The sequence below is a fragment of the Terrapene carolina genome, unplaced genomic scaffold (assembly GCF_002925995.2).
Source record: "Terrapene carolina triunguis isolate 2854851 unplaced genomic scaffold, T_m_triunguis-2.0 Scaffold88, whole genome shotgun sequence".
Lineage (NCBI taxonomy): Eukaryota > Metazoa > Chordata > Testudines > Emydidae > Terrapene > Terrapene triunguis.
In genome coordinates this window covers 50,190,893-50,217,644 of record NW_020664439.1, presented here as the reverse complement: position 1 = coordinate 50,217,644, position 26,752 = coordinate 50,190,893, and the positions used below count along the sequence as shown (strand labels likewise).

General features: G+C 58.4%; 1 protein-coding gene across 3 annotated transcripts; it reads left to right on the top strand.

Moving 5' to 3' along the window:
- The first annotated feature begins 2,584 nt into the window (after positions 1–2,584).
- On the top strand, positions 2,585–22,448 carry TMEM44 (transmembrane protein 44). Of its 3 annotated transcripts, none has more exons than XM_026650181.1 (10): positions 2,585–2,705; positions 5,534–5,627; positions 6,288–6,457; positions 7,157–7,243; positions 8,443–8,613; positions 8,919–9,065; positions 9,657–9,761; positions 10,086–10,244; positions 14,819–15,001; positions 22,299–22,448. In XM_026650181.1, the coding sequence occupies exons 1-9, from the start codon at positions 2,658–2,660 to the stop codon at positions 14,996–14,998; spliced, it is 1,161 nt and encodes a 386-aa protein (XP_026505966.1). In that variant the 5' UTR covers positions 2,585–2,657; the 3' UTR covers positions 14,999–15,001; positions 22,299–22,448. The 3 variants fall into 3 exon arrangements, with proteins under 3 accessions (XP_026505966.1, XP_026505964.1, XP_026505965.1); XM_026650179.1 differs by having other exon boundaries at positions 10,005–10,244; XM_026650180.2 differs by lacking the exon at positions 22,299–22,448 and adding an exon at positions 16,439–17,050 and having other exon boundaries at positions 10,005–10,244.
- The last annotated feature ends 4,304 nt before the right edge of the window (positions 22,449–26,752 follow it).

Genomic DNA, 26,752 nt, shown 5'->3' with positions numbered 1-26,752 from the left:
GTTGGTGACTCACAAGGAGACAGGCGCTTCCTGCAGCCCGAGCTCAGGCTCCAAACTCTGAGAGAGGAGCAGGACACAGCACATGCTCCCCTTGGCATCTCCCACGTCTGGCGCAGGTGGCTCCCCGCCTGGCACCTGCCTTTGTGGCTCTTCCCATTCTTAGACTCCCGGCTCTCCCTGGGCACTGCAGGGAGCCAAGGTGCCTAACTCAGGCTTTGTGGCTCAAGGGTTTTCCTGTCATTTTCTAGAACCTACAAGTTAGGAGCTGTGACCATCTGCATTGCAACGCCTGAGTCTGCTGAGGGTTCGGGCCCTGGTGACCTGATAGCGCCACCGCTACAAAGCACTCAGGCCACATGACAACCACCTTCTTGGGCTGGGCATTTAAATACAGAAAAAGCAAGCTCTGTGTGTGGATAGGGGGCCTGAGGAGCCTGCTAGGAAGGAGCAGAGCCATAGGAAAGAAGTTTATAAATAACCAGTGATTGTCTTGACTTGCAAACTCTTTGGGGGAGGGGCTGTCTAGTGTAAAAATGTCATTCGGAAGGCCAAAAAAGAATTTGAGGAACAGCTAGCCAAAGATTCAAAAAGTAATAGCAAAATCTTTTCAACTACATCAGAAGCAGGAATCCTGCTAAACAACCAGTGGGGCCATTGGACAATTAAGATGCTAAGGACGATAAGGCCATTGCGGAGAAGCTAAATGAATTCTTTGCATCGGTCTCCATGGCTGAGGATGTGAGGGAGATTCCCAAACCTGAGCCATTCTTTTTAGGTGACAAATCTGAGGAACTGTCCCAGATTGAGGTGTCATTAGAGGAGGTTTTGGAACAAATTGATGAACTAAGCAGTAATAAGTCCCCAGGGCCAGATGGTATCACCCACGAGTTCTGGAGGAACTCATATGTGAAAGTGAACTTCTCTACCTATGGTCGTTGCTGGCCTGGTTGACTTAGTCTTGTTGTCTTCCTGCAAGGTATCATCGAATCCACAGGCCTCGTAGTCTGTTTTATTCCTGCTGATTTTCATGCCATTTGTTTCAAGCAGACACCTCTGTCTTGCTAAATCTTCTTCCGCTTGCTCTTTGCTCTCCCCTGTGAGCACTACGTCATCTGCAAAAATCACGCACCACTGTGCACGCCGCATGTTTTGTGTAAGTGCATCGAGCGCCAATGGGAACCAAAAGGGGCTACTGCGGAGCCTTGATGTGCTCTGACTCTTACTAAAAACTGTTCGGTTTCTCCACATGGCCTCCTGACCGTGGTAACAGCACGTACCGACGGCGCATGTCCCAGACAAGTCTGATGTAGTCTTCAGGCATCGGTTTCGTTCTCATACACCACCAAATGACTTCTCTTGGAACGTGGTCATAAGCCTGCCCAACATGGATGAGTACTGTCCGCAGGGTTTTCTACTTTTCTCTGTATTTTTTCCACAAGCAATCGTAATGCAAAGAGAACATCCATTTGTTCGGTTCCGGTAGAACAGCTCCCAATTTGTTGGGTACATTTGTGAAATGGCTAGAATGTGTGGGACAAGATGGGTGAGATAAGCTTTTTGAAAGCGAGGAGCTTTCGAGCCACACAGAGCTCTTACTGAGTGGTGCATTTTTGGGATGTAATTGGAGCTCCCAGGTGCCCCCAAGGCCATTCCCCAGAGTGTCAGCACCCAGCCTGCACCCACTGGTCTCCTTCCTGGGCCTGGTGACCGACGGGGATGGTTACAACTGGGGAGGTGGCGACCGAGCAGCTAAACAAAGCAGCGGTGCCATCTGCTCCAGAGCCGCTCCCTGCCCTTCCTGCGGGGCGAGGCTGGCGCAGAGATGGCACTGGCTGATCCACTGCGTGGGTGCAGGGAGTTCCCTGAGGCTGCCTCCGGTGCTGGGCCTTGTCCCTCTGTGTGTGTTGGCTGGGAAGAGGATGCTCAGGACGGCCTGAGCCTGGTGTTCGGTGTGGGGTCGTCAGGAGCTGGGGGACCGAGTGCTTTCCACCACCGGGGGTCAGTGTCACTGGGGCAAGGCCTCCAGCAGGGACGAGTGATCTGGGGGACCCCTCTGGGGTGCTTTGAAGGGGCCCGATTCCCAGAGGTGGGTGCTCAGCACCCTTTGGAATTCACCCCTCCTCCGAGGTGTGTTGTTTGCCCTGCAGCGGCTCATCACCGCTGAGTCTTGGCCCCCACGTGGGCGGCTGCGGCCCAGGGAGGGGAAGTGAGCTGCCCTGGCCACCCCGGCACAGACCTAGTGCTAGGGCCACCGGCTGTGCGGTTCCCGGAGCAGCCCTGGGGCAAGCCAGAGAGCACCCCGAGCCGTGGGGCCTGGTGTGAGACGGGAGCCTGACGTTGCCAGTTAGTAGCATGTCCCGCGACCCCACTGAAGGGGCAAGCTCTGACTGACTCTCCCACGTACTGGGCTGCAGGGCCTGGCCTCGGGCACTGGGGTGTCCTGGGGGACCCTGGGCACCGTTAAGTAGCTCAGCCTGTGCCTCATCCTAGCCGATAAAGCTGGGCTGAGAACCCCAGCCCCTGGATGAAAGGGCAGCGCTCCCCTGCTCTGATCCCTCTCCCTCTGTGTCCCTCCCAGGCTGGTCCGTGCCCGCTGCAGGAGGAAGGGCTGGCAGGAGGCGTCGGTGCTCTGCATTATTTACAGCTTTGTGGGCAGCATGTGCAACACGATCGGGGCGCTCCTGGCCAAGCAGCTCGCCATCCAGGTACGCAGGAGACGTCCGGCCTGCCCCCGCAGAGGCCTGCAAATCCTGGAGGTCGGGCATGGGACAGCCCCCAGCCCAGCCCCTGCGGCCAGTGCAGGATGTTGGCTAGGGCTTTGGCCATGGTGATGGCGCTCCCTGTGCGCCCCTGGGCCCAACAGAGCACAGAGTACTGCCCCAAACCCCTCAGCCCTGGCCAGGCACAGCTGTCCCTGGGCGCCTTGCCTGGGGGCTGGAGGGGGCAGGTTCCCTGGCTGAGTTCTGCCCCTTTGTTCCACCAGATGCCACGGACGGTCCCCCCACCACGAGACCCCGCCCCAACTCCCCTGAGGTAACCGCAATCCCAGGAGGCCAGCACAGATCCAAATGACAGCTCTGATCCCTGGCAGCCCCCCGCTATGCGGGCAGCCAACTCTGACACAAGGCCCCCCCCCCCACCCCAGCCACGGCTGCCTCAGGGCCCCCTGCTGAGGAGGGGACTCCGGGGTGAGGATAACGCAGGCTCGGCCCAGCTATCTTTCCCTTGTAAACTGTGCTGGGGGCCGTGTTCGTTGCCCTGCCCTGCCCAGCCAGGCCTGGCCCCACAGAGACACCTCTGGAGGGGACGAGGGGACGGTGGCAGGGAGTGGGGCGGTACATGGGCAAGGGTCCCTGCCCCACGCAGAATGGGGGCCTCAGTCCCCCACTAATGATATGGCTCTTTAAGCCTCGGTGCCACTCTCTGCTGCACCTTCTTCCCCTTGACCCGGAGCAGTCGTTCCGGGGCGGGCGTCTCCCTGGCTGAGTCACTGGAACCCGGAGGCAGGGGTTGGGTGAGGCTCACACTCCCCACCCTGTTTGTCTTGTTCCTCAGGGCTGACGGAGTAACAGCTGCTTCCCTGAGGTGGAGCCATGAACAGCCAGAGCTGGTCTGGGAGGGCCCTGGGCCCAGCCTTGCTCACTGCCGGTGTCTCCTCAGCGCAGGGCGATTGGTCACTCCCAGCATTCACGGCTGGCGCTCGGGGTATGTCCGCACTGCAGGCAGACGCCTGCGGCTGGCCCGGGCCAGCCGACTCAGGCTCTGGCTAAGGGGCTGTAGAATTGCGGGGTCCATGTTCGGGCTCTGGGACTGTCCCCCCTTGCAGGGTCTGAGGGCTTGGGCTGGAGACCGAACATCTACCCTGCAATTAAACAGCTCCTTAGCCCGAGTCTGCTGGCCATGGGTGTGTAATTGCTGTGTAGACATACCCTCAGAGGCCGCGATAGCTGCATTAGAAAGAGACACAAGGAGACACCCAGTCCTTGTCCCTCCCAGACAGACCATCCATCCCAGTGTATCTGGCCTGGGGAGATGCGTTCGTTCTGTGAGCACGCTGAGTTCTGCCCCTCTGGCTCAGCCAGCAGTCCCTTCCCCGAGTGCATGGGGCAGGCGGGATGGAGGGGACCCAGGAGCGCTGCTGCCTTTAGTTCGGCCAGGCTGCGTGGGACTTTGCTCTGGTTTAACCAGTGGTGCGATTCTTAAGCCCAGCTAGTGAAAACGTGCACGATGTTCTCTTCTCCCACATGGGGGCGCCGCAGGCCCTGACTTGTGCGCACCGTTCCCAGAGCTGGGCGTGCAGACGGGCTGCGTGTGTGGACACACGGACCCCCCACGGCTGCAGGGGAAGGAGGCACGTCAGAGCTGGAGTGGCTGTGCCTTTACCTGCTCGGAAAGGGGGCTGTACGCCACGTTCTTCCTGAGCTGAGCGGGAATGTGAGAAACGGGCGAGCACGCAGGCCAGCCCCATTGCTGGGGGGGGAGACCAGCCTCACGGCGCTGCCCTGCAGGGCAGTTGTCCCCACTCCCAGCCCCTGGGCTGTTGCTCAGAATGGAACAGCTCCTGCAGGTTTTTCACGGCAGGGCTTGCTGGGGCAGGCAGGCTCTGTGTTATGCCCCCAGCGCTGTCTGCGCCTTAGCACAGGGACGGTTGGAGCAGCACTGCCACCAGCCACTGTGGCAGAGGGTTCGGAAGCTGTTTGAAAAAATTCCTTTTGTGCTTAAATTCTGCAGGCAGGTTCCTGGGGCCGGGATGAGTCCCTGACCCTGTCTGACCTCGCTGCGGAAGTTCCTCTCACTGGGAGTTCTTGGGGGGGTGCAGGGCACTCTTGGGGGCGTTGGACCAGACTCTGGTGTGCTGTGGCCAAGAGGCTGTCTGCAGCGGGGGCTGAGAAGACGGATACTGTGCACTTCACTGGCTTATCTGGAGTAAAATCTGAACTCTGTGTCATACTCCAGGGTCTGCCCCTGCCTGGCCTGGGAGCTTCGGAGCCCACTGGGGTGACGTTCGGCACCATGGGCTGTCGGCCAGGCTGGGAGTGACAGAACTCCAAGCACTATAGCTCAGGAGAGCCGGTCACCATGCCAGGCCTTCGTCCGCCCCTGACAGTCAGCTGCTGGCTCTCCCGGGTGTCGGCTAGATGGGCAGAGTTTAGTTCAGTCCAGAGCCTGCCGCGGGAGCTGTCTGCCCCATTGCTCTGGCCTAGGCTCTCTGCAGCAGGCCCTGTCTCTGCCATGGCCCATGCCACTGTTGGTCTGGGGGAGGCCCAGGGAGCGCTGGGGTCACCCGAAGGCTGCCACAGAGATCTGTGCTGAGAGCTGGGGACCGGAAGTCGGGACCCATCTGCTCTTTCCCAGCTCTGACACCTGCTGGCTATGTGACCTTGGCCAAGTTGTTCACCTCTCCGTGCCAGGGCCATGCGCAGAAGGAGGCTGATCTCCTCCTCTCAGGGCTGTTGGGAGACTGGTCCTCACTGTCCATAAAGCGTTTCCCCATCCTGGGATCGTGGCTCTGATCCGATTGGTCTCTCCGCAGGTCTTCATAGGGGCGTACATGGCTGCTATCGACATCATTCACTTCCTGCTGACTCTCTTTCCTGTCTGTGCGTCCGACCCCAGACCCACACCAGGTACGTGCCCGGCGGGTCACCCTGTCCTGAATGGCAGGGGCGGGGCGGAACCCCAGGCGATAACCTGGCCCCTCCCCAGACTAGATGCATACAGGAGTGCTGGGGGCCCCGGGCGTGCTACAGGGGCTGAATACGTTCCAGGCCACACCGAGGGCTGGGGAGATGAGTGGTGAGAAGCATGCGGCTGGGAGGGGGATTTGGGGAGAGGCCTGGCTTGGAAGGCTGGATGCTGAGGGGGTGGGGGCTGGGCGGGGGCTTGGAGGCTGGGCTCGGAGGGGGGCTGGGCAATGGGGGTGGAGGCTGGGCTTGGAAGGGGGCGGGGCGAAGAGGGTGGAGAGAGAGGGCTGGGTGCTGGGAGGTGGAGGGAGAGGGCTGGGTGCTACCTAGGAGGCGGGGTTGGCAGGGGTAATACAGGGCTGGGAGACGGGCAGGATGGGGTGAGGACGATGCCCCCACTCCCAGCACAGCCAGTGACCGGGGGCAGGCGAGCTCTTGGGGGACGAGGATCCCGTTTTGGGGAGATGTTCTCCAGCAGCAGAGGCCGGTGCTGCCGAGGACCCAGTCCCTACGCTGAGCTCTCGGCTGGTGCTTGCAGTGCGGGGCCGGTTCCCCGACAGGCTTTCGTTATGTCTCCCGGCTGAGACTCTGTGTCCTGCGCAGCTCCGCCCGGCAGGAGGAAGAGGAGGAGAAGACAGGTGAGGAGCAGCCTCCTTGCGCTCGCTCTGCCCCTGTGCACGGGCCCCGGCTGGTACGTCCTGGCGATGGCCACCTCATCCTCCCCCGAGGAGTTCCACGGCGCACAGAGGAGACTGCTCGGGACGGCGCTGCAGGTAACGCAGCTCCCGCTGCCTGTGTCCCTCTGGGCTGGCAGGGATCCAGCCAGGGCAAAGCTCCCAGCGGCAGCTCCTTTGGTGCAACCCCTCGCTGAGCCTGCTGGGGCCGGGGGGGGCCTGCCTGAGGGAGCCCCGGCCAGGAGCTGTGTCAGGCCGCCGGCGCTGGGGGGTGGTTTCGCCCGCTGAAGTTAGAGGCGATTAGGCTCACAGACATCAGAGTTGGGAAAGGGGGCGCTGCCAGGCCCGGGGGCGCAGGGGCTTGTCTGCGCTAGAAGGAACAGGGTGAGGCAGCACGTGGCTGTGTGTGTCGGCCGGCAGGCGGGCCGGACGGGCCCATCGGATTGTCTGTCTCTAGCTCCCGTCATTCCGGGAAGCGCCGCTGCTCTAATGAGCTACCGAAGGGCGAAGCTGTGGGGCTCCAGAGAGCCCTAGAGATGCAGGGGAAGGTTTGTCCCATTGTGCACAGTAGACGCTAGGCCTGGCGTTTCCAGGCTGCCCTGGTGGCCCTAGAGAGCGGGAGCCGTGGTGGGTCCAGCAGTCGCGGGAAGGCAAGTGCTGTGCGGGATCTAACAGCTGTCTGGGCGGATTAGCACATGGGGGTGACACGCAGTGCCTGGTGGGGCCCCTCTGCTGCGCAGCGGGGAGTGCCCTGGGGGCTCCCAGTGGCTCAGGATTTCTTACCCTCCCATCCCGCAGGAGAACACGGAAGTGCTGGGATTTGCACTGGGGATGCTCGCTGCGCTCGTCGCCTTCACGGCCAGGGTCCCTGCGCTGTCTGGAGCGGTAAGTGGGCTGGCCGGAGCTAGGTAACGCGGAGCCCAGCACAGGGCGGGAGCCCTGGTGGCCGTGCAGTGCACGTGGCTCCATGGCCTGGGGACAGCGGGGGTGCACAGCAGGAGGGGCACAGCCTGCGAGCTAGCTCCAAACTGGGGTGTGTCGCCACGGCGCAGGGCTGCAGCCACAGCCCCGTGGGGCCTCTTGCCCTGGTGCAACAGGGCCCTGGGCCAGTGTAGATGTGGGTCTTGTGGCCCCTCCCGGCACGCTGGGGCGTGGCACTGTCTCCTGGACAGCCCCTCCCTGAGTGTCCATTTGCCAGGGTGAGTCCCACCCACTGTCTTCCCCCTGCCCGGGCCTCCCTTCCCAGCCTGCCACCGTCTCCTCAGCGCTCACTCCTGCCTTGGGGCTGTCGCCCCGATGCTCCACGAGGCCCAGGGACTCTTATCCCGCACCCTGTCCCCCCTGCTCCCCAAGTCTGTCTGTCTGCTCCAACCGCGCTGCCCTGCAGCAAGACTCCTCTGTGGCCTGGGCCACACTTACAGCACAGTCTGTCCCTGACGGACCCGAGGGCCTGAGCCCACTCATGGCAGCAAACCTGTTGTGTCCATGGGCCTGCTCGGGTGTGAGTGTTTGCAGGCTCAGGGCTGAGCCGCGATCCCTGCTGCTGCCTGGCAGGCCTTGCTCGCCCTAACCAGGGTTTGTTCTGCCCCTGCTGCAATAGCAACACGATCCGGGATCGACTGGGCTGCTCCCTTGGGGACCCAGACTGAGGGGTTTACCTGTGCCCCTTGCCTTGGGCTCAGACCCCAGGTCGGTAAGGCCCGTGGGGGGCGGAGCATGGCAGCATTCACATTGCCCTTGCAGGGTGGTGGCCTAGAAGGAGGCAGTGCCCCTGACCCCCGTGTCTGCGTGTTTGCACAGAGAACGGTATTTGGCTGTTCCCGTCTCGCTGCAGAGGCAGATAAATGTGGCTCGGGACACGGACCGGGCTGCAGGGACGGCCGGGCCAGATGGCAGCTCCCAGCCTGCAGACAGCTATGCGCAGTCGCTGTGCTTCCACTGCTGAGTGCACTGCGCTGTATCTGCTGCAGGGTGCTGCCCGGCAAAGCAGGGACTGGCCCTGCTGCCATGGGTGCCCCACAGGGTGGGGGGATCGGCTCGCGCTGATTCAGGGAGCCAGTCTGACCTTCACCTGCTTTCTGCAGTGCAGAGGGAGGCTGTCTCCAGGGACCCAGCTCTGGGCCAGCGTCTCCTCGGCCCTGGCCAGCGTCCTGTATGCAGCGGCCATTGTGACTCACGACCAGCGGCCCGCGTACTTTGTGAGAGCCATGCCCTGGCTCCTGCTCGCCCTGGGCTCTGCTGCGCTCGATGTGGCTGTATCCTTCCCCGCCGGCCCCACGGACTGGCACGGGGGGTTTGGAACAGAGGCCGAGGGCCTGAGCACCCCTCATCTCCGGGGCACGACGCAGGCTCCAGAGGTTAGGCCCCTGGGTCTGATGGGCCCCGAGGGCTGCGGATCCTGCCCAAACCCCACGCCACTCTGGCCAGCTTGGTGGTGTGGGCTGGGCATTGTCCCTGAGCCCGTGCTGTGTAGCTCCCTTCCAGGCAGCCCTGTTGTGGGGCTGAGGTGGGGCCGGTGTTACCCTGAGACGCCGTCACTTCCTTAACCCTGGGAGCTCAGATCGCCTATCTGTCCTGCGTGATGAAAAGCCAGATGAGCCAGCGGCTGGGCCTTGTGGCTGAGGCCACAGAGACCCCGGCCACGTGGGCACTGCTGGCACAGGCAGAGGAGGAGGAGGAAGAGCCGAAGGGAACCGAAGAGGAAAAGGTTTCTCCTCCTGTCTCTGGGTTCTCCCCTGCCCTGCACCGTGTGCTGCCACTCGCCTTGCAAGGGGGGACGGCCGGGGGCCCACCCCGCGGTGCCTTGCCGAGGCATTAGGATGGGCGTGAGGCCCTTGCAGGGACGGCTGTGCCCGCTGCAGAGCTCGCTCCTGTGCTGCCCGCAGGCGGTTGGGAGCCTGCCGAGGTTTTTGTGCCTCTTGGGTTTGACGTTGGCCCTTTTACCCCAGCATCCTGCTACGTCGCTGCCCGGGACGCAGCCTGATCCGGGGCCCCGCTCTCCTCTCTGTGCCCAGCTGGCTCCCGGCTCCTTCCTCCCACCCCCTTTGGGGTGCTGCACAGCCCACGCTGACAGCGCCTGCTCCCCACCACCCTTCCTCTCCCTCTGCCCTGCGGCCCAGGAGCCTCCAGCTACTCTGGTTCTTCGTGGAGCCGGCCGTGACGCTCTGCTAGTTATACAGAGCCGCAGTGGGAGGGAGGGAGGGACGGGTCGTTGCTCCGGCCTCTATTGAAGAGCTCAGCCCTGCCGTTCCCAGTGCATGTTGGGATTTGCTCGCTCACTGCCCCCCCTCTCTCCAAGGCCCCCAACTGGCTGCCGCTGAGCATGTTCCCGGCCCCCAGGTCGCTCCACGAGGGGGCAGCCGTCGGCCGCTGCCTGGATCTCACCATCGAGCAGGTGCAGCAGGTGAGGCAGGAGAACCGCTGGGGCGCTGGGCGGGCTGACAGCAGCACGGAGCTGAGCTGCGGGTGGAAGTGAGAGGCTGGCCAGGATTGCAGCGGGCTGCGGGGGGCAGCCAGCCAGCGAGAGACTGGCTCTGTGGGTGCACACGCCTGTTCTGGGGTGACCGGGAGCTCATCGGTCTGCAGCTTTTGGGAGCCCTGCCCCCGTAAGCAGTGGGGTCTGCTACCCAACCATCTCCCCACACAGGCCTCTCCTCCGGGGCTCTCTGATCCTCCTGCTGTGCCCCTTGATTGTACGCTGGTAAATCCTGCTCCCTGCTACGTCCAGGCTGGCCGCGGTGCAGTGAGGCTGCCGGGAGATGGACAGACGAGTGCTGCCGACCCCGCCCTGCCGGAGCCCCCTGCCTACCCTCCAGTCCAGGTCATCCACGCCAAGCTCTCCCCCTCCAGCTCCTCGTACGTCTCCTCCATCAGCTCCGAGCTCGAGGTAGGTGGCTACCACCGGTCATCTGCACCGGATCCTGCGCTAACCCCAGCCTCTTGCCTTGAACTCGGCCCACGCTGCCTTCACTGGTGCGCGGCGCACAGAGCCGCTGGCCCCAGGCCAGGGACCGTCCCACCCAGGTGTGTGTGTGTGGCAGTGAGAGCACTCCCAGTGCAGGCCGGGTCCCCCGTAATTGCCACGGGATACGTCCAGTCACAAGAAGCCAGCTCCCCAGATAACCAGATATCCCCCCCACACACACACACACAGATGCCCCCTCCAGGGCTGCGGGAGGGCCCGTCTCCATCTCTGCCTCACTGCCTGCCGTGGGGCGGGCCGGAGGGCCAGGGCAGTTCCCACTCAGGCAAAGCGCCGCTTGCCATTAGCAGGAGCTATTGGGGCTGATTGTAGACTGAAGACTGAAACGGAGCTCAGCACGTAGTCCCTGTGTACTGCGTCGTAGGCAGGGCTGGGTGCGTCGCCCCGTATTAAACTCCACCTCATCTCCCAGGAGAAGACCCTGGTTTCAGTTGCTTCAGCCTTTGCCAAACTGTCACTGTCTGAGCTGAAAGTCCCAGGCTGGGGGCTGCCTCAGGCTGAATTGTATTTTGAAGATTTCACCCAAGATGGTTCGGCTGGTTCCAAGAACGAGGCTGGGAAATATGTTGTTTGGGCCAGGTTGAAAACTCGGGCGACTTTTCTTCCAAAAGTTCTAACTGACGCGCAGTTCTGGGGAAATGCCAGCCCCTCCCAGGCCTGCTTTGCTCCTCCCCAGGGGGAGATTTCTGCATCGACTCGCTGCTGCTGCTGCTGTCAAACTGCAAGATGTTTCATAGAAACTCTGCAAAGCCTGTCACGGTTGTTGGGGCGATCTCTGTCCTGAGCGACGTGCATGCAGCTCGCCCTGGAGCAGTGCCGTCCCTCTGAAGGTAGAATTCAGCCCACAGTGGTGTGATCCCAAGAGCTGGACAAGCCATGTGCACGAGGGAGGGCGGGGAGCAAATAGTGGACTATTTTATGTAGTTCTAAAAATGGGACCATTCTGTTCCAGAACGTAAATGGGAATGTTCAGCGTTCCTGTGCCATTGTTACAACCCGCCAGCACCCTGGGCTCTGGGCCTCTCCCCTCCTGTGGAAACGGGGCAGTGTATGCTCCTTGAGAGACGGGCCGATGCATGGCCCACTGCCCTTACTGCCCCGCAGCCTGACAGAACGGAGAGTGCAGAAAACCTCTGCCAGCACTACCCCCCCCGGGTTCCCCGGCCTGGTGCTCAGAGAGATTCCTGTCTGAGGCTGGCGTTTCTTACCATGTCCCTGGCGTTTCAGCAGGCGTCTCTGTGGGAACAAAGGGGTTTATGGCAGGAGATTACAGCAGGTCAAATCCCCTTCTGCCTGAGCTAGCACTTGCCTTGCACCGGGATCAGCACAGTTACCATATGGAGGGGGACGAACAAAAACACATTTTGATTCTATAAAGTTTGTTTTGTTTCGTTTCTGGTTTTTTTTAAAACACCTGCACCTGATAAGGAGCTGCACTGCACACTAGAAAGAATCTCTTTGGATGATTGGGGCGAGGTGGCTGGCTTGCACTCCATTTCCATAGGCTGAACGCGGTTTGACAGTCACTCCGTGTTTGAAAATAACAAGATGATTGAGCTCAAAGCAGCTGAAATACTCTTGGCAGGTAGGGGGCAATATTTCCAAGTACAGCCCGGAGCAGCCCCAGCTAGAGCATGTGGCTAGTTGGCAGAGCCAGGTAGCCTTCGCTGGCGTTCTGGGCCCTTGCAGATCCCACATTGAAATGGCTCCTGTGTTTGTTTGGACAGACTGGATTGTGTTTCTGTGACAGTGTCTCACACACCTTGTGAAATCATGTTTTCCTTGCAGTTGTTCTTCCCCCCCGGCTCACCTTGCACACTCGCTCGCCCACTCTCTTCGGCTGTTTTGAAAATAAGAACTCCCCGTATTTCTCTGCTCACTACAGCTTTCCTGCTCTCAAAAGCTGCGTGTGAATGCTCCCACGTGGCTCTCTCCACCTTGGCTAGGTACCAGAGCGAGGCATCAAGAGAAGGGATCTGGGCTGGGCTGTTCGGTGATGGCTGCTCTAGACCAACTCTTTTCTTGATCTTTGTTGTTCTTCTGCAGCAAAAGTACTGGGAGGCCTTAAACTCACAACAGGTCTGAAGAACTGTCACTTTGCTTTGCGCCGGGCCCACGACCAGCACTCCAGGGACACCCATGTCTGCCAAGCGTCTCTCACTTTAAATCCATGAAGCATTACAACTGAAGTCTGTCTTAGGTTAGATGCATGAGACATCACAAGCCCCAGAAAGAGGCCAGATTGCAGGGCAGGAAATAATCACTCATAAATTGAAGAAACATAATGTGCTTGCTTTGTCCTTAGTGCAGTCCCGGAGAGAGATTCTGCTCCCAGGCCCGCTGGTGTAAATCTGAAGGGACTCCACTGACCCTTAGCGGAGCTACTCTGGATTAGACTGTTGCACAGGAGTAGAGTCTCCCCCATGATCTCCAGCCCAGGGTCGTTTTTAGGTCACAGAACTAGTTGAGGTCAAAGAGGAGAGAAGTCGTCTAATCTCCCCTGAAGGAAGTTACCCCACCTCCAAACTGGCTTTCGCTGACTGGAGATAAAGTAACAATGATGATAAACTCCACGCAGCCCTGGACTCCAGAAAGCCGTATCCCCTGGGCTGGCACACATCAGCCGTGTGGCGCCGCAGCCAGCGCTGGGTGCGTCTTGTGGCTTCGCAGTTTTATAGCGTCTCCTGTGGGGCAGAGGGAAGAAATTCTGCCGATCCGTTCCTGGGAAGGAGACGGCTCAGGGGCTGGGGAGGAGAGGCGCGTCCAGCTCTGTACTGCTGGGAGCGGCTTGTGTGAATCGCTTGGTCTCAGTCCCGTCCATCCACTCTCACAGCTGGCGGAGAGGTCAAGCAAGGCTCGCGCTGTCCGTCCCCCTGAGAGGTGCCCCTCCAGGACAGATCTGGGCGCAGGCAGTGTGGAGTGAGCTTCTGTCCCCTGCTGGTATGCAGCGTGGGCAGGCAGATGCCCCCTCACAATGAACAGAGGCAGAAAGGGAGTTCACACTGACCTGTAGGATCCCAGGTACCGTATGTGTCACATCGAGCCATAGGAGTTGTGGGTGGAGCTTGGGGACTGAATATCGTCACTTTTCTCCCTGCTCTGCCCTCTGAGGGTGATCCCTGCTGCATTCTGGGAAGTCACGTGGGTCCGCAGTGCGGTGACTGACCTGGGTGTGTGGGTTGTTAGTGCGCTTTATCACGGCTACCCCGTGTCTCCCCCCGGTGCAGACCCGCCCTGTGTGACAAGGGAGGCGAATCGAGTTGCTCTGCCTGAGTGCTGGAGGAGTTTGTATGTGTCACTAAAGCACCAGGAGGGCTTGGTACACCTGGGCCGTTGTTCCACGAGCCCCGTTCGGGGGGCTGCAAGTCAGGGCGGGCATGAATTGGCATCTCGTGCTGTCACACAGCATTGCCTCAAGCCCTTTCTGAAGCAACGGCTTTAAATGGTGGACTTCAATCCATCAGCTGTGTGATTCCGTAGATCCACTGGCTAGTTATATGGGGGGCTAAAGAGGTAAATACTGCCTGGAATCCAATGGGCCTCGTTCTGCACGGCTGTGGGTACAATGCCGGAAACGTTCCTGACTCCAGAATGGCTGAAAGCCCTTCTGCTGATGTCTGCAGATATTTCCGAGGTCCGTGGTACTGAGCTGGAGCTGTGTTTACCAGTCAGGTGGCCTGTGTGGCACGAGAGTGTCCCCTGATTACCTCCCAGGTGAGGAACAGCTGTTCTGGACCACTCGCTATCGTTATCTCCTGACAGTAGGTTAGGTTCAAAGTGACAAACTGTTACTCCTCAGGGGCTGAGTGCTGCTCTGGAGAGAGCGCCGGCCGGCCGGGTATTTCTGGCAATGACCCGCAGACAGTGCAGCGAGCCTCATACCGACCTCTTCTCAACAGCAAGATCCATCGTCCCTGGAAGTAAAAGTTGGCTGAGGCTTCTCAGGTTAGCAGCCCTCGATAGTCACCTTAGTGGAGATCAGTCTCTGGTTATGAACTGAGCAGTAATGGCCAGAGCTGGTTAGAAAACCACCGAGAGGTTCTGGAGAGTTTTCACCCTGCTAGGATCCGACAGGCGGCTTTTCCTTTCATTCCGCATTTGTTCATGAACATTTTTATCGAAAATGTTTGATTTCAAAAATGTTTTTTCTCAGTTTGTTTCCCCCTTTTCCCTCCGTTTTTTTCCATTTTTCCGCTTGCAGTGGGAGGGGGAAGGAGAAAAGGAGGGAATGAAAAACCTACCCCAAAAAGGTTTCCATGTGGAGTTTTGTTGAAAATTTTTTTAAAATGAGAATTTTGTGACAATTTCTATTTTCAGATAAAGTTTGAATTCAGGTGGTTTTTCCCCCTGTAAAGCCGGCCTGAGCAGCTCCCGTGTGGCCAGTCTGCATCCAGTGGAGAGCAGACCCCACTTCCGTAGGAGCTCCGGTGCTACAGACCTGCCTTGTCCCTGTAACCCGAAATCCTTTCTCTTCGCAGTGGGACTTCGAAGGCATGAATCTTCAGTGGAACAGAAACGGTAGCGAGGCGCCAAACATCCAGCCCGGCAGCAGCTCACTGCAGAATGCAGGCTTCGGGTTTGATGTGAACGCCCTCAAACAAGCCGCAGCTGCGCTGAGACTGGGTGATAATGACGCCCCCGGGGCAGAGAAATCATAGCAGGTAACTCAAAAAACCAGCAGAAGAAAGATCCTCTGTAGAAGATCCCTGACAGGTCCAGGTTACAGCAGTACTGTGGGCCAGATCCGGGGATGCGGCTGGTTTGCACAGGGCAGGGAGTAGATGCAAATGTAGCTCAAGTCAGTAACAGGAGCACGTCCATCTCCCTGGCCGGAGTTGGGACTTCAGAGCTGCCAGTCCCAGGACAGATTCAGAGGAGAAATAACATGCTGATGTTTGACCGCAAGGGAACTGAGCAGCGTCGCAGGGCTTCTCCATTACTTCCAGAGCGGGTCTCTGGCAGATCTGCTCTGGTTCAGCCCCACCACTTGGACTGACAGTGGGGAGTCCTACGGCCTGTGCTGGGCATCTGTGTGTGGCTCCTCAAACAGCTGCTTCAGACTCAGCAGCCAGCGTCCTGGCTGGCGTGAGCAGGGGAAGCACAGGCCGCTGGCTCTGCATCACTTCCGCTAACAGTGTAGGTGGCCCCCACATCTCCCGTTATCTGCTTGTAACTGGCCGGATTCTGACCAGACCTTGCCTACACACAACAGGGTTTGCTGGCCAGGCAGAGCGAGGCTGGCTCGCACCAGCTCCTGGCATGGGGAAGCTCTGCTGTTCCTGAGTTACCTGCATGAGGGCGGTTGCTGCCCCAGCTGTGTCAGCTGTGGGGGGAAAGGGGGGGGGTCACACTCCCACTACCACAGCTGTGCTGGCCTTCGGCCTGGGGAGGGCCCTTGGAAAGAGCTGCAGGGGGAAGCAGGTTTGGAATCCCCGTTTCCTTGGCCAGTCCAGGTGCTCTGTCACCTCGGGGCCCCCCCGCGTGCTCTGGGCACTGGTATCACAGTGCCCCCACACGCAGATCACTGGTGTCTGAAATTGCTTGGTCGAACCGCAAGCCCCCTTTCCTCTGCACCTTTTCAAGCCGCTCCTTCTAGCGCAGAGAAGCTGCTGGGAGTGGGACGCAGCCGGCCGCCGGGGTGCACCCCAGGGAGAGCTGCGAGGGCTGAACGTTGGGGTGGGGGCGCTGTTGTGACCCGAGAGGATGGTGTGAAAAGCTGGCAGCAGCGGCTGTGTGTGCGGCGAGGCGGGGGTGCAGCTGGGAGATGTCAGGTCCCGCACTGCAGCAAACAGCAGGATGGTGCGTCCCGCCCTGCGTGAACGTGGAGCCAGCTCTGCCTGAGGGAAGGGGCGCTGGGGCAGAGGGGTAATGCCGGGCTCGCTTTGGCTGGAGGGAGCAGGCCCAGGCAGGTGTGGGTGGGAAAGGCTTTCTTTTTCTGTTATGCTATTGGGTCTTAGAGCAGCACCTATAGCCCCCATAGATTGATCTCCTATAGACTGTTCCGGGGGAGGGGTCACAGGCTCCCTTCGTCACATTGCGGTGGGAGATTGCAATCCCTGACCGTGTGCCCTGGTGGTTCTGCCCCTTCTGCTCCCCAGAGTCCCTCGCAGCTCCGCTCTGTTCCCCTGGCAAAGCTGGAACCCCTCCGCTCTGCGCCGCCACCCGCAGCCAGCCGTGCCCAGAGCCAGGCTTGGGGCTTGTTGAGCACTAGGCCCGATGAGCTACAGCAAACGGGAGGGCGGCCTTGCTGTGCATTCTTAGGACACTGAGCTGCCCTCACCCTCGGGCTCCACTCGCCTCACCCCTGGCTTCTGGGAACGCAGCACAGGCGAGAAGACGACATCTGACGAGAGCGTCTGACATTTTGTCGCTCCCAATCTGATTTCGCAGCCTCCAGCCTGCCTGGCGCTGCCCCCCTCCAGGTAGATGACCCATCTGGCAGCTGCCTAGGGCAGCGAACGTACAGCGATTGTTCAGGGAGCGAGCGACTGTGACCTGCGCTGGGTCAGACGCTCCCTTGGCCCAGAACAGCAAAACATTCCCGAGCCGGCGCTGATAAGAAACCTCCACATTAATATTTCTAATGGCTGGAGATTAATTGCCTGGTAGTAAAGCTCAGAAATCCAGACAATGCAAAGACTGGAAACCCAGGGGAAAGGAAATTCTTCTGCTGTATTGCCTTTTCCTATTCAGATAATGCACAATAAAATATGAGCGTGCAAGTCAGCGCCTGGGGAGGGCTGCCTCAGTCGTGTCCAAAACAGTACCAGTATGCCAGGAGAAACCCTGGAGCAAGTGCTCTCACATGTTGTGCAAGGGGGCAGACGGGCTCTGCTGCCTTCAGGGGGGTATGTAGTGAGCAGTCGTATTCATGATACTTTACACATCCCTGGTGTCTTCTCACCGAGAATCTCAAAGCCCCAGGCACCCGTGAACTGCTTGCGCTGCAGAACCCTGCGAGGATGTGGGCAGGTCTTTGTCCCAGGGGGAGATGGGCAAAGAGGTGGCTTGGAAGACTCAGGCAGGCAGTCTGGCAGAGCCCAGATCCCGTGTCGCAGGCACGTATCCTGTTACCGGGCGGCCAACAGCTCATACACGGTGGGGACAGGGAAGGGGAGATAGTGAATGGATGTTTGGACACCAGCAAGTGGGTCACGACGCCCTGTGGGGCAAATCCTGCTCCCACGAGTAATCCTGCTGGCCTCTGGGGGATCCCTTCCCTGGCCTAGCAGCGCTGTGCCCTGCGGGCAGAGGCAGTGACAGTGAAGTGTGTTCATGTGCCCCGCTGGCCTCCAGTGATTGTGTGCGTGATGGGTCTGGCGTTCTCTAGGCCTCAGAGGACCCCCCCCCCCCCCCCCACAGCCGCTCTGCCGCCTGGAACAATTGGAGCCTGGCATTGCTGGGCCCCGGATGGGAATAGGTGGGCTTAGGCGGGCCTGGGGAGGAGCTGGATTTTCAGGGTGGGGAGGGGGGTTTGCACGTCTGCTCACGTTTTGCCGTTTCACCGATTCATGGAGTTTAAGGCCAGAGGGGACCATTAGATCACCCAGTCTGGCCTCCTGCATCACACACGTCGCCCATTACCCCCGTGTTGGTCCCAGCAACTTGGGTTTGGCTCCAGCATCTCTGAGCCAGTGCGTTCAGGTGCATCGGGGTCTGCCTCCATCCTGCAATGCAAGGAGAGCTGGTTCTCCTCTGCTGACTCCAGGGTGCAAACCAGGGTGGCACTTGGTTGAAAATCTGCAAGCAGAGTAGGTGTATGAGAACAAGGGGTCAAAAAGCGTTTGCCCTTCCACAGACCTTTACTATAAAACTGAGTAAAGACTGGCTGTGATATCGGGGGGAGGGGCACTATGGGACCTTGAAGGGTCAGGCTGGGCAGGGAGTGGGGCTGCAAGATTTTCTTTGCTTTCGGTTAATAAAACGTTCAGTGCCTTGTGGCCCCCAGGCTTGTTTGTGAGCCCCGGGGGTCATGACCCATGGGCTGAAGGGGGTGAGGGGCTGTACAATCTTCAGCATCGGTTGGGGTGTCCCTGTTTGTCAGCATCTGGCATAACAGGAATGTCCGCCCCTCTCTGCCCTGGCCTGCAGCCCCGACGCCTCCCGTGCCTGCCTCCACCGGCCATGTCTGGGGCCCCGAAGCCGTGGCCAGCGGTGCTGCTGGAGATTAAGGGGCGAGTTCACTGTGCAGTGTTTTTCAAGGGGAAAATCCCTAGTCCTGCTCGGTGCTGGTGCTGTTGTGTAGCAACCCTCAGGCTGTGACAGGCACGCTGCTGCGGGGCAAGGTCTGGCTCCGCCAGCTTCCCTGCCACGGGCGGCATTATGTCAGTGGTGACACAAAGAGGTTCTTTGTGTCGGCCGGGCCCTGGCCCCCGGCTGGTGCCTCCTGCCCCTGCCTGCCCTTGGCCTAGTTACTCTGCATCACAGACGGGATCAGGCTATGTGGGAGTGACATACCTTGTGCCTGGGGTGCAGCGCCCCCCGGCCGATGGGGGATGCAGCCCCTGCTGGCTCTGCCCGGGATGGAGTCCAGCCCCGAGAGCTGGCGTTAGTTCATGGCACCGTTGGGTGCGTATCCCAGGCCAACAAAGGGGTGCTCGGACCCGCTCAGCAGCGTGTTGTGCTTCAGTGTGGGTAGCTGGTGGGTGAGCTCTGTGCTCCGGGACGTCCCATGCAGGGTGCTCATGTTCGTTACGCTCTGCCTGTGGAGCTCCTGTCCTCGGAGCTAGCCAAGGGCAAAGTCTCTTGGGGCCAGCGCTGGGGCTGGGACCTGCCGGGGGTGTGGTGAGGCTCCCGCTGCTCCTCAGGAGGTGCCCTCCCCCCGGGAAGCAGCGAGAGGAGGTGATGGACGTCACTGGATGGACGGGGGCTGGAACCCCGGTTTCACATCCCGCACTCCCTCGCCCATTCGGAGACCCCACCGCCTCGCCCAGGGACGGGCCCAGCGCTCGGTTCCCCTGGGGCCTGGCTGGACCAGGGCTGAGATGGAATTCCTGGCTCCCATTCGCCCAGGCCTGGGCCCTGTCGGGTGTGTGCACGCAACAGAGCGGTCATGGGACGCTCGCACCTCCGCTCGGCCTGTCTCTTAGCACCCAGGAACCGCGGTGCCCAAGGAAAAGCCCGGCACCCTTTGTTATCTCTGCACCCATAACTCCTGCCCTCGGCCTCCCTGTGCCCCGCCAGAACGACTGCAGCATTGTCCGAGGTAAGGTTGTGAGCAGCCCCGGGGCGAGGCAGAACCGCCCCGTGGCTATTGTGTCAGGAGCGCCGGGTGGCTCTGGTTCCAGCAGGCCAGGCCGGAGGAATGTGGCTCGGTGCCAGAAGCTGCTGATAAAATCTCTTCTTGCAAAGGAGGTCGAGTCCCCACTCTCCTGCCGGCGATGTAATCTGCTCAGCGCTTGCCGGGCAGCGATAACGGGCTCGGCCTCATGCGGCCCGGACTCCGCGCGCTCCGGCTGTGACCACAATGAGGAGCGAGCTCAGGGTGCCCGTTAACCTCCCCCAGCCCCTCCACCGCTTGGAACAATAGCCTCTGTGGGCGATTACGGAAAATCACATGCTTAGTCCAGCTGCAACCAAACCAATTTGTCAATGTCCCGTTTTCATTTCCCCCGATAAGACGGGGCCGGGGAGTACAATAATCCCTTCCTGAGAGACAGCTGTGGCTCCCCTCCCCAAAACACACACAGCAGGGAGGCTAATTTTGGCCTTTCTGGGCTCAGTGGGAGCAAGTCGCCGTTTTTCATTCCTGCTGGGGCTGCGATGCCAGGGGACGGGCAGGGAGCCTCTGTCCCAGAAGCTATCTGCAAATCAGAAAACTCTAGGAGTAATAGAGCATGGAAAGGTGGTTTCCATCTCCTGGGCTGGGCTGTGTGGGAATAGCCAGCAAAGATGAGGGATCGGTTTAGCCCAGTGGCAAGAGCGCTGGGCTAGGTGACAAACTCCTCTCTCTGCCACTCATTCACTGCCGGTTGGACAAGTCATTTAACCACCCCGTGCCTCAGTTTCCTCATCTGTAAAACGGTGGTAGAGCTATTTACCCTCCTGTGTAAAATGCTTTGAGAGTCTCCCGTGTGACAGGCCAAGCAACATTAGTAAAACACTGCGCATTTTAAAGCCCCTATGCCCACGTCAGAACGGTCCCCCAAACACGACACCGCCTGCTTCAGAAGCAACCTGCAGAGGGGAAAGAACCCACATAGCAGAAGATGGGTGCAAAGAGGAGTGAGGAGCCAGCCCCAAAGGATGCTGGGAATGCACCCAGAATGCCTTGGGCCCAAAGCACCGATTCCATTCTCCGCACCCACTGCATGTGCAGCCTCCCCCCCTGCTGGTTGCGTGAACGTTCCTTGCTCAGCCAGGAGCCGCTTGCTTCCGTTTCGTGGCGGTGCCGTTTTTCTCTCCTCACTTTTTTGGAACTAAAGAGCAGAGCAACTGCTTAAAGCTGCTGCTCCTCGTGCTCCTCCAGGAGCATGCAGCTTGCCCTGACGCACACCTCCAGGAGGGCGGGCATGCGGCTCTTTGCCACGCCCGCACTCAGGGCGGGGCACTCCGCTCACGGTTTAGTCTCCCCCGCCCCCCGAATTGTTCTGTTGCCTCAATGAGTTTTTGTTTGTTGTAGTTATGGAAAATCCCCTGGTTGTGTTATTTGCAAAGCTGCAACTCAGGCTTCACCGGCGTGTGGGATCTGGGCAAGGCCCTGAATGACCAGGAGGCCTGAGCCCTCCCACCCTGCTCCCCCAGGGCAGGCCTGCTGTATCAGAAGGGGCCGGTTTCACAAAGCCCCGTTTCAGAGCAGAACACTGTTTCAAAGCAGGATTTAAAAGAGGGCAGAGAAAGGCGGTACAGATTCAAGACTCCAGACAAACCTCCAGGGCATGAAGCTCAGGGAACCAAACTTATTATGGACAATAAAGACTAACAGATTTATTTGGGCATAAGCTTTTGTGGGTAAAAAACCCACTTCTTCAGATGCATCTGAAGAAGTGAGGGTTTTTACCCACAAAAGCTTATGCCCAAATAAATCTGTTAGTCTTTAAGGTGCCACCGGACTCCTTGTTGTTTTTGTGGATACAGACTAACACGGCTACCCCTGATATGGACAATAGAGAGGAGAGCATGCTTATAAAGTTCTCAGATGACACCAAGCTGAGAGGGGTTGCAAACACTTTGGAGGGCAGGATTAGAATTCAAAACAACTGTAACAAAGTGGAGAATTGGTCTGAAATCAACAAGATGAAATCCCATAAAGACAAGTGCAAAGTACTGCACTGAGGCAACTGCATCACTACAAAATGGGAATAACTGGCTAGTGGCAGCACGGCTGGACAGGATCTGGGTGTTCTAATGGATCATAACTTGAATATGAGTCAACAAAGTGATGCCGCTGTGAACAAGGCTAATATCATCCCAGGGTGTATTAACAGAAGTGTCGTATATAAGACTGTGACCGAATGCACCCCTGTATTCACACCCTACACACGACTGCAATAGTCTTTGTACAAAATATGCCTTGTGAGGTATCATTTGAATGCTACTAACTCACTGTCAATAACAACACCATGATGAAAGGTGCAGGAACATTCTATGTAGAGTTATAAACATAAGCGGAAATTGGGTCTGCAATGTGGTTACCAGACAAGCCTGGGGAAACCAGTTTCTCAAAGACAAAGGACAAGCTGGTGCCTCTAGCCAGGTGTCATCCAAGCTGATGGGCCATCACCTGTCAAATGGCCATTCTTTGGCAAGGAAGGGGGGCGGGAACAGACAGATCTGCATTTTAGCAAACAACAGCGTGGAACCTCTTTCATTGGGAGACTCCATAACTCCAGCCTCACAGCAGGAATGAACTTTATCTGGGGTAACTCTCAGGAAAATGCGTTTCAAAAGGGGGACTGGACTATAAAGTGCGGGGCAAAACCACCTCAAGGTCTCTCTCCTTATCCATTTCTCTCTCAGCTAAGAAGACAGAAGACAGAGCCTTTGGACTTTGGGAGCAGAGCCTGGCCTGAGAATTTGGGCATCAGCCCTGCTACTGGGAACATGTGGTAAGAATTGTACCTTGACCCAAGTCTAGCTTGTTAAGTTTGAGCACTAGAAAGTGATTTAGTTGGGAACTGGTCCTGCTTTGAGCAGGGGGTTGGACTAGATGACCTCCTGAGGTCCCTTCCAACCCTGAGATTCTATGATTCTGTGATTTATCGTTATGTCTCTTGTAGCCATTTCTGATTTTAATGCCTTGTACTTATGCTCACTTAAAATCTCTCTCTTTGTAATTAAACAAACGTGTTTTATTCTTTAATCAAACCTAACCCTGTATTGTTTGTGTGCATTGTGTGGATTACAAGTGGATATTGATCCCCTTAGAGGGACAACAGACCTGAAATGTGTGAACTGTCCAGGAGAGGGCTGGGCAGCGCAGAACACACATTTAGGGGAGGGGAATTGTGCTGGGGTCACCCCGCAAATAGTAACCAAGTCTGCTGGGAGCCAGGGTCTGGCTGGTGTTTGCTGACAGGCTGCTGGGGTCAGAGTTGCTGAACCAGGGCTGTGGCTATCCACAGACAGTCAGGGGGTGACCTGCATGCCGGCGGGCTGGTTGTGAGCGGCCCAGGTGGGAGTGATAGCAGTAAAGCAGCGTGAGCAATGTTCCCTCTAATTTTTTCCATCCATGTGCGGAATGATTTTATTATGTGCACCAATATCGAAGTGATGTGCGGATGTGCGCTACCTGTAGAAACAAAAAACCTGATAAAATATAAATTTTTTAGAAGTTACCATAGGGATAATTACTCCAGCCAGGACAGGTTAGGCATTTTAGAACTCACTGCTCAAAAGAATTAAATTTAAGTGTAAGAGAGAAATAAAAATTATTAAATGCACAGACCAGTCAAAAACCCCAAATAACAGCACTTCGAAAGAATAAAATTACAGAGAATATATGTGTATTGCAGGAAGTACCAAGAAATAACAACAACAATAATACAAGTATGTGTTGGGAGGTGAGTGTGAAAGGCAGTGTGTGTGTGTGTGTGTCTGAGAGAGAGAGAGAGACACACACACGCAGTGTGTGTGAGAGAGACACGTGCTGCTCCTTTAAGTAGATCGGCACTCACCAGTCTGAAGCCTGCTTGTTCAGACACAGCAGCAGACGCCAGCAAGTTCCATCCCACATCCCACTCCTGAGCCCTGTCAAGGCCCCCCCCCCACTCTCCAGAGATGGGGTACAGGGGCAGGAGGATGGAGGGAGGGGGACACCCTGACATCAGGCTCCCGGGAGCAGCTGGCCAGGGGCTCCAAGGCAGAGGGCAGGAGGAGCGCGGCAATGGGAGGAGGGGCACCTGAAGTGTGCAGCACTTGATAGACTGCTGGGCGGCCGCACAGCCGTGCAGCTTAGAGGGAACTTAGATTGTGAGGTCCCCCAGGTTGCAGGGCAGGGATGACACAGCCCCTCTCTCTGGTCTGGCTTGCACCCCGGAATGTCATAAAGACACGGGAGGTGATGGTCCTGCTCTGCTCGGCACTGGTAAGGCCTCAGCGGGAGGACTGTGTCCAGTTCTGGGCGCCCCTCTTCAGGAAACTTGTGGACAAAGTGGAGAGAGTCCAGAGGAAAGCAACAAAAATGAGGACCAGTTTAGAAAGCCTGATCTCTGAGGAAAGGATTCACATACTGGGCCTGGTTAGTTGTTAGAAAAGCAAACTGCGAGGGGACCCGAGGAGAGTCTTCAAATATCGTAGGGGCTGTTATGGAGAGGACAGTGAAGAATGGGCTTTATCTGCAGCAAGGCAGATTTAGGTGAGACATTAGGGAACAACTTTCTAACTCTCGGGGTAGTTCAGCTCTGGGACAGGCTCCCAAGGGAGGTTGTGGAATCCCCGTCACTGGAGGTGTTTAAGAACCGGCTGGACAAACCCCTGTCAGGGCTGGTCCAGGTTTACTTGGCCCTGCCACAGCACAGGGGGCTGGGCTCGATGACCTCTTGAGGTCCCTTCCAACCCATCACTTCTATTCTGTGATTGATCAGTCATCCCCTTTGGCCGGTCACATGTGTCGCCTGTTCCGTTCCTTGGCTGTAGTTAATCCCACACGGTGTGTTAAAGCTTTGCACATGTGGCGCCTCTTCCATCAGAGGAGCTCATAACGCCCCTGAAACAGTAGCGTAGCTAGCGGGGTGCAGGGGAAGCAGCCCCTTCCCCTCAGCACATGTTCCATAAGCAGCGCCTTTCCAAAAGCGGCCGGAGGAGCAACGGGGGGCGCAGGCTGGCGGCCCACAGCGCGGCCGGCAGCCATGTGGGGGCGGCGGGCGCGGCCGGAGGAGCGAGGGGCGGGGGCACAGGGGGTGGCACGGTAGGGCCGGAGGAGCCATGGGGGGGAGGGGCAGGGCGGCTGGAGGAGGAGCCAAGGGGGGGCGCGGAGCGGCCAGAGGAGGAGCCAAGGAGGGGGGCGCCTTTTTTATGTTTGCTCCCCCTCCTCTTAGAAGCTGGCTACGCCACTGCCCTGAAAGCGGATAAACATTGTCCTGTTTCACAGCATGAAAACACGGCGTACTCCTGACATTTCATGCCCCTGGGACAAGTGATTCTTAGGGCTAAGGAAGGTTTCCTATTGTCAGCCAGCCGCACACCTTTATCTGGCTCTTCGGGCACAGACCTGCCAGCAGGACACACCTGTGTGTCCCAAGCCTGCTGGAAGACAGCCCTCAGCCAGAGCTGCTGCAGTTCCCTCAATAGGCAATCCCACCTCGCTGCTGCTGTGCACAAGCTGAGCTCTGCTAACAAAAGGACCCGCAAATGGCATTGTCATCAGAATCCGACTTCTTACCCTGAAAGTCTGCCAAGAACTTCGGCTTGTAAGAACACAACGGGTGGTGAGGAGCAGTTCTGTGTCCTAGCACAGGGATTTGCAGGTCTCTGCAGTTGGTTTTCTCAGGGGGATAATGCCCAGCCCTGCTGCTGAAGGCATGTCCATCTGGAGCGACTCGCCTATTGTTCAGAACTCATTTTCTGCGGGTTGAATTCTGGCATATCATTATCTTCGTGAGCCTGGTAACGTGACCCTACCCAACCCCCAATGCAGAGTCAATCTAGCAGCATTTATTGGCTACATTTAAAAGATCTAGTTTCCCTTTTTCCCGCCTTCTCACCCCCACTCGACGCCCTGATATTTTCCTGTTCTTTCTCCGAACAGCGGCCTGGGGTGGGAATGCGCCAGGCCACCTTCATTTTAAAGAACTCGTTGCAAAGGGAACGCTGCTCTCCTATTGCCGCTGCCTCTCAGCGGTGTGTGCATTGCACGCTGGGAGCCAGGCGTGAGCTGACAGCGGGACTGGGAGCCAGGAACTCCCAATACTCACTGGGGCTCTGACACAGACTTTGGTGAGTTACCTGGGGTCACTCACAGGCAAGCTGCTCCATGGGCTGACAGATAGCAGCTGCTGTGCTTACGTAGCTCTGGGCTCCTCCGGTCCTAGACGGCTTTGAGCACTGGGGGCAGGTCTTCTGGCTGCACCATTGACATTCACTCCCGTTCCTTGCCTCCAGTCCCTCCTCCTACACAAGGCTTTTCCTGAGCCAGGCGAGAGGGACGTCAGTGCCCGGCCGGCTGCCGCCTGCTTGAAGCTCCCTGTTCTGCAGATGATTGTGAGGAAGCTGGTGGCTGGCCAGCTCCAAACATCCTCACGGCCATTGTGCCCGGGCAGTCAGCCTCCGCCTGGGCTGTGGCACAGGAATGGAGCCAGCGCCATGGCTGGCCATCTCCGCAGACAATGGACAGAGGCTAGATGTCCTTGCTGATATTGCCCACGATCCCAGCAGCCTTTGGCACTGACGACAGACTGGTGCCATGACCACAGGCCCTGGCTGTGGAGGGGCGGGCTGGATGCTTTCAGGGGGCACTGACCCCTCCCAGAGGGCGCTGATCAGTGCTGAGCCTTCTCCCCCGAGGGGCTCACTTCCATCAGCTCTTTGTTCAGCAACTGCTGGGAGAGATGGTGAGACGATACAGGCTGCAAAGCCATCGGTGCATGTACTGAGCTGCGACCCTCTTGCTCAGACAGCACAGGGCCCTCGTTCTAGCCCACTGGGGAGGTGGCAGAATCAGCAGCAGGTGGCAATTTGAGTCCTTGGGATGAGCTTCACCTGACAGCAACCTTGAGCATGTCAAGTGTCCCCCTCTAGTGGGTGAGGGCCTACTACCGCTGCCAGCTAACCTGGGCTCCTTCAGTGGGGGGAGGCCTGTGGTTTTGGTGCTGAGGGTCCCAGTCTCATGGTGGGGGAAGTGCTCTGTTGATTGAGGCGTCTACCCAACCATGGCCCTGCAGGCACAGGCTTACCCTCGGCTCCTCCCTGCACTGCACGGCACGGTTGTTGGGTCACCAGGAAAGGGTTGTTTTTACTTATGGGCGGCAGGAGAC